The sequence below is a fragment of the Limulus polyphemus genome, unplaced genomic scaffold (genome assembly GCF_000517525.1).
Source record: "Limulus polyphemus unplaced genomic scaffold, Limulus_polyphemus-2.1.2 Scaffold4480, whole genome shotgun sequence".
Taxonomy (NCBI): Eukaryota; Metazoa; Arthropoda; class Merostomata; order Xiphosura; family Limulidae; genus Limulus; species Limulus polyphemus.
Genome location: NW_013670090.1, coordinates 83,924 through 93,414, shown reverse-complemented (window position 1 = coordinate 93,414; position 9,491 = coordinate 83,924). Strand labels below are relative to the sequence as shown.

Genomic DNA, 9,491 nt, shown 5'->3' with positions numbered 1-9,491 from the left:
CCATACCTTACTTTAAACCATGACTAGAGGTAACACATGGATTACCCTAAGTATAGCCATACCTTACTTTAAACCATGACTAGAGGTAACACATGGATTACCCTCAGTATAGCCATACCTTACTTTAAACCATGACTAGAGGTAACACATGGATTACCCTCATTATAGCCATACCTTACTTTAAACCATGACTAGAGGTAACACATGAATTACCCTCGGTATAGCCATACCTTACTTTAAACCATGACTAGAGGTAAGCAGCTTATCGAAAGCATCCACTACCAGCTCTTATCTAACCAAATAGTGTTAGTTGACTCTTAGTCTTAAAACATATCTATGGAGCTTGTTTCTGTGACAAAAGACTGCAAACCATGAATTCTTAAATTCACAGTTTGGGCAAGTATAGAACTTGCTCACAATTGACTCAATTCTGAAAACAAATGTAAATAAATGAGTCAGAAAATATTCATTTGAACATCAACTGAAGAGTGTAACATCATAACTTACCCAAAAAGAGTGAAGGCTATAAGATGAAGAAGCTGGAAGACATCATCCTTGAGAAGATCTTGTTCATAAACATTCTCTACATCAGTTGGTCTAGAACCAGTATTAAACAGGATTAAATAAAAGTCTTGTACATCAAGTTTTAAAAGCTCAGGAAAAAACCAATTACAGTGAAATGATACATGTTTCTTAAGTAATCAGTGTCATCACATACTGTAAGTGAAATTTTATTCTAGCTGTCACTTAAGTAGGTTTACAATCAGACTTAGCTCTGACTCTGTATGTCACTGTTAGTCCCCACTAATTAATTAAAGTTTGTTACAGGTAGGTGTTCAATCTTTGTTACTATATGAATGTGTGAACTGACTTGCTATACGTTTACCACACAAATTCTAGTCGTGAATGTGTGAAGTGACTTGCTATACGTTCACCTCACAAATTCTAGTCGTGAATGTGTGAAGTGACTTGCTATACGTTCACCTCACAAATTCTAGTCGTGAATGTGTGAACTGACTTGCTATACGTTCACCTCACAAATTCTAGTCGTGAATGTGTGAACTGACTTGCTATACGTTCACCTCACAAATTCTAGTCGTGAATGTGTGAACTGACTTGCTATACGTTCACCACACAAATTCTATCCATGAATGTGCGAACTGACTTGCTACACGTTCACCACACAAATTCTAGTCGTGAATGTGCGAACTGACTTGCTATACGTTCACCACACAAATTCTAGTCGTGAATGTGCGAACTGACTTGCTACACGTTCACCACACAAATTCTAGTCGTGAATGTGGGAACTGACTTGCTACACGTTCACCACACAAATTCTAGTCGTGAATATGCGAACTGACTTGCTATACGTTCACCACACAAATTCTAGTCGTGAATGTGTGAACTGACTTGCTATACGTTCACCACACCAATTCTAGTCATGAATATGCGAACTGACTTGCTATACATTTACCTCACAAATTCTAGTCGTCAATGTGTGAACTGACTTGCTATATGTTCACCTCACAAATTCTAGTTGTCAATGTGTGAACTGACTTGCTATACGTTCACCACACAAATTCTAGCCGTGAATGTGTGAACTGAGTTGCTATACGTTCACCACACAAATTAGTTAACCATATAACCTCCAGTGCCATATTTAAATCCCTTTCTGCATATGGTATTGCATTACATTAAAAAATCTAATTAAACCACTTCACTACCAGTATATGTCAATATATATAATGAATGTTATTTCAATTTTTATGTAACCTAAGTTTTAATTATTTTGTTTCAAAGGAAATGTTTCAAAAAAATACTTAAATTGCATGTTTTGTGTCACATGATCCACATTCTATGAACAATATTAACTTTAGCAGAGGTTCACTCTTCACCACATAACTAACTGAAATAACGATTTTTTATTGGAACTAGTAAAAGAAGTAAAAATTAAATATTTTATGTTTTCTGAAACTACATACTCTCAGGAATATTTTTGTCAAATTTCAAGCAATTTAACCCACTAGTTTTATTTTTGTAACGAAATGTGACGAGAGGGGCATTACCTTAGCTCTGAGAGCATAGATGGAGGCTATATGGTTAATGTTAATAAGTTCAAATAGAGGCATTACCTTAGCTCTGAGAGCATAGATGGAGGCTATATGGTTAATGTTAATAAGTTCAAATACACGCATTACCTTAGCTCTGAGAGCATAGATGGAGGCTATATGGTTAATGTTAATAAGTTCAAATAGGGACATTACCTTAGCTCTGAGAGCATAGATGGAGGCTATATGGTTAATGTTAATAAGTTCAAATAGGGACATTACCTTAGCTCTGAGAGCATAGATGGAGGCTATATGGTTAATGTTAATAAGTTCAAATATAATATGCAAATGTACATTTCTAAAACTTCAAATTTTCATATTAGTTGATTTTAACTACATAGAATGATAGGATTTTTTTATTTATCTCAATATATGAATTTTACATACAATGGTTTGTTCAAATGAGTTTAAGAAGTTCAATTGGATTTTAATTAATCATTTTTTCACTCAGTCTTTTGTTCAGGATTTTGTTATAGTTTGTTAGTTACATAAGCTTGTATGATCAGTCAGAATTTCATCAGAAGCTACATAATGGTCATCTGTAAATAGCTCTTCCTAATTTTAAATTGTCAATAGCACTTACTACCAACCCTTATACTACCATTATAATAAGTTACAAATAGCTATTCCTAATTTTTATTTTCAACAGCACTCACTACCAACCCTTGGGATACTCTTATTTGACCAAATAGAATGATTTAATCAATCTTATAGTTCACCCATAGCCCAAAAGTATGGAGCACATTTTGCAACAATGGGTCATAAACCACAAATTATTGGACCTACTGTCCAAGCATGCCAATTACTAGGGTACACACCCAGCACTTACTTGTAAGTTATATACAAACTTTATATTTTGTTAAAATTGTCTCAAACACAAATCATCGCTTTCCTCAAGAAAATTAACAAGAACAGGAAAAAAAGTAAGAAACCTGAGTTTAACACTAGATAACACAGTAGTCTCATTCTCTAAATTTATTAAATTCCTAGGTTTAACATTCAGCTCGAATTTATCTTGGAGTAAGCATTTTAATGAGATCATAAGAAAAACAAGTAACATAATCAACTACTTAAGATGCATAGGAGAGTATTAATGAGGGTTGCTGTGCCAAAACAATCATCACTATCTATCGTGCTTATATTAGACCTTTATTTGAACATAGTAATGTGGTAACTTGTAATATGTCAGACTACAAAATCTTCAGAATAGAGCAATTAAAATAGCCCATATTTATACCTCACCCGAATACCTGAACTCACTTTTAGTCATACCACCCCTGAAAAAAACGTTTATTAAGGTTAGTATCTCATTATTAAAAACACACACACATAAACTTAACTCACAAACACAAGAATTCTCCCAAATTGCAGCCACCCCAACCTCCTGGATCATATACCCATCACCTTTTAACGTGATTGAAAATCTTCAAAACATTAATTCACAAGCCACTTGAAACAACAGTTAAGGTGATTTACAACTCATGTTTTATAATAATTAACAAAATGATTTATTTTCAGCCATGAGTCTCGGGCACTGGGCAGGTTAATTATTCAGCGCCCTTGAAGGGGATTGTTAGATTTTAAAATCATTACACCTGTCAAGTCTATATGAATAGATAAATTCTCAAAATCTTTTACGATTCCCACATTAAAGAAGATCTAGAATCTTACTTTACTGATCATCTTACTTTACTGATCATCTTACTTTACTGATCATCTCACTTCATCAGTGATACTATGAAACAATTTTTAAAAAATTTATCAATAACGAGAAAAACAAAAATCACAGTTATGAGCTCCCTGATCTCCTACTTCTTAGACTTCACCCTACTAAGGAACATTTCATCATCTCTTAATGAATACTATTTAACTGTATAACTCTTTCTCAATTGATGTTTTTTAATTGTAATTAAATGTAAAAATGTCTTTCTGAATCTTCAATTTTTAAAACCTAAAGTTAGGAACTTTCATTTGCAAAGTTTCTCATCAAAACATATTATTAACAATATTATTTTTAAATAAATAGTTTCATTCAAACGTTTTCAGCTGAAATAGGTCAGAACTAGGCATTTTTTTTTCCATTGACCAGTTTGTTTGTTGTTTTTTTAAGTACAATCAAAACTTAGTCTACAACTATTGGTTACCACAGTTGTATCCAGAACTTTAAATAATTGTTTCCTTTTCATCAAAGTCCACATAGACATGTTCAATTACTTTAGAACATTCTTTGACAAGACAACTTTTTCTCCTCATCTCTGTTACACTGTGAAATTCACTTTCAAATATCGCCCATTACAGCTAAACTAACAGTCACACAGTCTAAACTTCACTTTCACTAACTTAACATTTTTCTGTTTTAACTTTTTTTGCTTACCACAGGTGTATCTAGAGCTTTAAGTTCTTGTCTCCTTTTTGTCAAAAGTCCATACAGCAGGATGGTTCAGTTGCTTTAGAATGCAACTGACAAAACAAATTATTTTCCTATCTCTGTTGTTACAATACAGCTGTGAAACACACTAAAAATTACTTGTTAAGGCTGATTACTCAATCACCAGCTAACTTCACGTTTTCTTTAACTAATTAACTTTTTTTCTATCTGAACTTACACTTGTTGATTGCCTATATATATAGACACACACACACACACACACACACACACTGTCCAACTGAGGCCTAGAACTTTCTACAAACTATGACACCATGATGTTATACACTTGAGGCAATGAGAAAAATACCGAAGGTTTGAGTAACGTGACATTAATTCACAACAAACTAACACACACACAACATACAACTCTTAGAGTTGCATAACGAAATGTGTCATAACTATCACTTTTAAAATAGTTAACTTTAAACACTCTTATTATGAAAAATAAATAAACATTAAATATTAAATCACTAAATGAAATAAATAACTTACACTAAACAGTCTTGTATATCCAACACCTAACATTCCCTACCTTGGCTCAGAATGACTGATTTCTATAATCAAGTTACACAGGCTCTCAGCTAGACCATTTTCCAGTAGTGTTTTCAAGTCAGAAGACGAGTGCTTACACACCTGCATGGGGAAATATTAGAGCACGGCTTCTGAATACAATTTAGATACGAAAACAAAGTAATAGAACAGACACTTCTTATTACTACTAAACAATCTTGTGTGGGCTGATATCAACGAAACAAACTATTTCCTTGTAAAAAAAAAAAAAGATAATATACAAATACATCTTTGTTATCATACTTTATTTTGCATAAAAATAGTGTGCTAAGGATATTAGTCATTATGGTTTATAATGTATGCATATCCAAATAGAATGGTTTAAAAGTAATACTAGAGAGCTACAAACTGCAAGAAGAATAGAGCAAACTAAAAATTTATTCACATAAAAAAATATATTTTACCTTTGATATTCCATAAATAACATTATGACACAGTGGAATATCTGAGGCACAGTTAGGAAGAAGAGCCATTAATGGAACACAAGCCATTAGTTGGACTGAATTAAGTTGTAATGGAAGGGTAAACTGAAACCTGCAAGAACATTTACAGTGAATAATTACAGCAAACTGTTAATACTTTGTTTATTTGACAATTTTAAAATAATTTATCTTTCGGTTAAAAACAGTTCTTACACTACAACGTTTATAAAAACCTTGTGAAGGACTTGGTATAAAATACGAGGATAATAATCTAAAAAGCAATAGAAAATTATGAATAAGTGCAACAACTGTAACAGCTTAGTGTGAGCAACACATTAGAACAGAAGCATTTGATATAAATACCAATTATAATGTCTGCCAACTAAGTAAAAACTGTTTAAATTAAACTGTGAGGTTAATTAAACACTGAAAATTCTGAGCTGAAATCAAAAATTGTCTTTAGTGTCTTTGTACTTACTCCCCATCAAAACTGAAGTGTCTACCAATTACTATGCTGAAACAAGCATCCACTAACTCTGATGTAACACTGTACTGATGAAGTTGGTTGGCAAGAAGATGGAAGCCCTTCATTTTCAAAAATCCATTTATTTGTTCATCAAATGCTCTCTGAAGGTACGCACTTATTACCTGAAAACAAAGTTCTCATCAAACTCTAAAACAGTTAGTTGCACAAACATATGAGATCAGAAACTACATCTAAGATGCACATCACAGTACCTTCCCAAAGTTATCATAATAAAATTATCAGTATTGACAACAAATAAAATATTTTTCCATTTTGTCCTTTTACTTTTTAAAACATATTCACTGAATGATTTGTTACTAATTCAGTAGTGTTTATAATGCAGATACTAAAAACTAATAAAAATTTTAATGGAAATCAGTTGATGCTATGGTAACTAGTTTTCACAGTTTGAACTAGACTTGTTATTTAATGATTTACATATAAATAAATCTACAATATATTTTGGAATATAAATACATTGTCATCTCAAAAGATCGTGATCAACAAAAGTGGTGATCATGGTGTGAACCTAGTCTCTATGGATGTTTTTGAAATGACTAGTTTTTATCCTTTCTTTAAGCACAGCGATTTGAACCATCCAATTACAGTGATGAAACATCTAATCAGACAACCTTCACCATTGTTCCCGAGTCCACACTGAACTCTAGCCTATACTGATTGTTTTCTTTCACAAAGTAGCTGGATGTACGGTGGTTCACAAAGTAGCTGGATGTACGCTTAATGTGTAAATAATCAACTGCACCTCATTATCGGTTATTATATTGTAGTTAAAAGAACAAATGAGTGAAAGTAAAGAAGTGTGTAAATTGTCATCCATACTATATGTTATATCCTAAGCAGGCAAGGCCTATCAAACAATTCCAGGGCTAATGAAGCTGGCTGAGATACAACAGCCATGTAAGACCTAACAGTCTGGCATACTATGGTTGGTGAGTGAAAATGTCTTCTAAGAATGATTTAGCAGATTTTGAAGGGGCATCTGTAACCAAGATTGTTGATGTGTTGAAAGCAACATTATGTAAGAGGCAAAAATCATGACAAGAACCACCGTACATCCAGCTACTTTGTGAAACACCGTACATCCAGCTACTTTGTGAAACACCACACAGGATTGTCTATTTCAAGAAAGGAATTTAGGAAGGTACTTACCAAAACTAGCAAGTTAAAACAATATCAAAATATCAGCTAAAAGAATTGAAAATCTAACCTTCACAACTGTTGAACGAAGATATCCACTTTTATGATGAGCCAAAACAATTAAGATATCGGGTCTTACAATATTTCCTAAAACCTGAGACACCAGGGAGTCGGGAATGGTAAGTACTACATTTTCTAAAAGATTCAACAATCCTAGAAAATAACACATTTTGTTTTAGAATTTAAGAACTAATAAGCTGTTCTATAAAAAAAAATTACATACAATAAAGAAATGTACACAAACATATTATTTGCTGATTATATAATTATATTTTTAGAACAGATTATTTGTTAAACGAACTATACTTTGTATTGTTTTTCTTTCATTTTAATTTGTGCCAAGAAAAATTAACAAATAAAAGGATATTTCATCCTCCAAAATTCAAATGATGGACATAATTTATGGCTTTTCTCAATTTCCATATACAGAGAGAGAGAATTAAGTGCTGTAGCTTCCACACAAAATGTTGTTCTTACTTTGTTTACAAGTTTACCCTAATCATTTCAATACCTTTGCCTGTCCACTACTACCAGATGATTCATTTTACATAAAACACTAGTAAAATTGTAAACTAAATATCTCTGATACAATATGTTATTATCTGTTTGTGCACTGCTCTATGCATAACCTGGTGTTGTCAATTGTAGTTTTTTTTAGAAAAATGTATTATTTTACTGGTATGCTGCACTGACTAGTATTTAACAACACCTGTACTGGCAGATTCTAAACCGCCACACCTTCCAACACCTGCACTGGCAGATTCTAAACCGCCACACTTGCCAACAGCTGTACAAGCAGATTCTAAACCGCTACACCTGCCAACAGCTGTACAAGCAGATTCTAAACCGCCACACCTGCCAACAGCTGTACAAGCAGATTCTAAACTGCCACACCATAACTAGCAACGTAGCTAAACCTCCGAAGATATCAACATAACTAGCAACATAGCCAAACCTCCGAAGATATCAAAATAACTAGCAACGTAGCCAAACGTCTGAAGATATCAACATAACTAGCAATGTAGCCAAACGTCTGAAGATATCAACATAGCTAGCAATGTAGCCAAACCTTCAAAGATATCAACATAACTAGCAATGTAGCCAAACGTCTGAAGATATCAACATAACTAGCAATGTAGCCAAACGTCTGAAGATATCAACATAGCTAGCAATGTAGCCAAACCTTCAAAGATATCAACATAGCTAGCAATGTAGCCAAACCTCTGAAGATATCAACACAACTAGCAAAATTTAAATAAACTATTTTTATCAATGTATATAAATAAACTTGGCATCAAAACATACTTCACAAATCCTCGGAAAGAATTTATACCGGAAATTAAGAAACCAGCAGATACATAACATATCTATCAAATGACATTAATTCTCTCGCTAGGCTCGGCTGAATCAGCCGAGTTTCTAACCCCAATTTGACCTTCATAGTTTCTATACCATATCTTCTAAAATGTTTTGTGTATCTTTACAAAAGTTTGCAAGCTTTCAGTTAGCATTAACCCTAGAATACCAGATGGGTCTCTATGACTCTATACTACCTGCTGTTAACGACTGAAAATTTAACACTGGCATTCTTGGGATAAGTCTTTTGTGAACAAAAGAAAATCAGGAAATAATTTCACTAAAAATTTCTCCATGAATATCTAGAGTTAAAGTGTTTCAAGTGTGATTTTTGTGTTAAGATTAAAACTACCCTTTCATCATCTGAAAAATTTCATGTTCGATTTGTGTAATCTCTAAAACCTCCTAAACAAATTTCAGCCTTCTTTCAGTAAAACTTTATATTTTATCTGTTACTTTTCTAACTTGTCACACACACACAAAAATAATAAATCTAAAGTACCTATATTTGTTTATCCTAAATAACTTTAAACTCTTAACAATATACATACATTTCTACTTAAATTTTTTGTGTCTAACTAATATTACCGCAACACAAGTTGAAAATCATTTAACAAAACTGTAGCTCACATTACCCTATCAAATTACATAATAATAATATTACCACAACACAAGTTGTAAGTCATTTAACAAAACTGTAGCTCACATTACCCTATCAAATTACATAATAATAATATTACCACAACACAAGTTGTAAGTCATTTAACAAAATTGTAGCTCACATTACCCTATCAAATTACATAATAATAATATTACCACAACACAAGTTGTAAGTCATTTAACAAAATTGTAGCTCACATTAC

The 9,491-nt window shown here is 32.7% G+C and overlaps 1 protein-coding gene across 1 annotated transcript in view; it reads right to left on the bottom strand.

Moving 5' to 3' along the window:
• Positions 1 to 507: 507 nt before the first annotated feature.
• The window catches only part of LOC106471225 (lysosomal-trafficking regulator-like), a gene marked incomplete at its 3' end in the record, with an annotated part of 86,667 nt that continues 77,683 nt past the window's right edge, over positions 508 to 9,491 (bottom strand). The window contains exons 24-28 of the mRNA XM_022399847.1: positions 7,283 to 7,425; positions 6,007 to 6,176; positions 5,511 to 5,640; positions 5,069 to 5,169; positions 508 to 597 (exon numbers count right to left, since the gene is read on the bottom strand). Coding sequence (XP_022255555.1) covers positions 508 to 597; positions 5,069 to 5,169; positions 5,511 to 5,640; positions 6,007 to 6,176; positions 7,283 to 7,425 — 634 coding nt within the window. The remainder of the gene's footprint in view (positions 598 to 5,068; positions 5,170 to 5,510; positions 5,641 to 6,006; positions 6,177 to 7,282; positions 7,426 to 9,491) is intronic.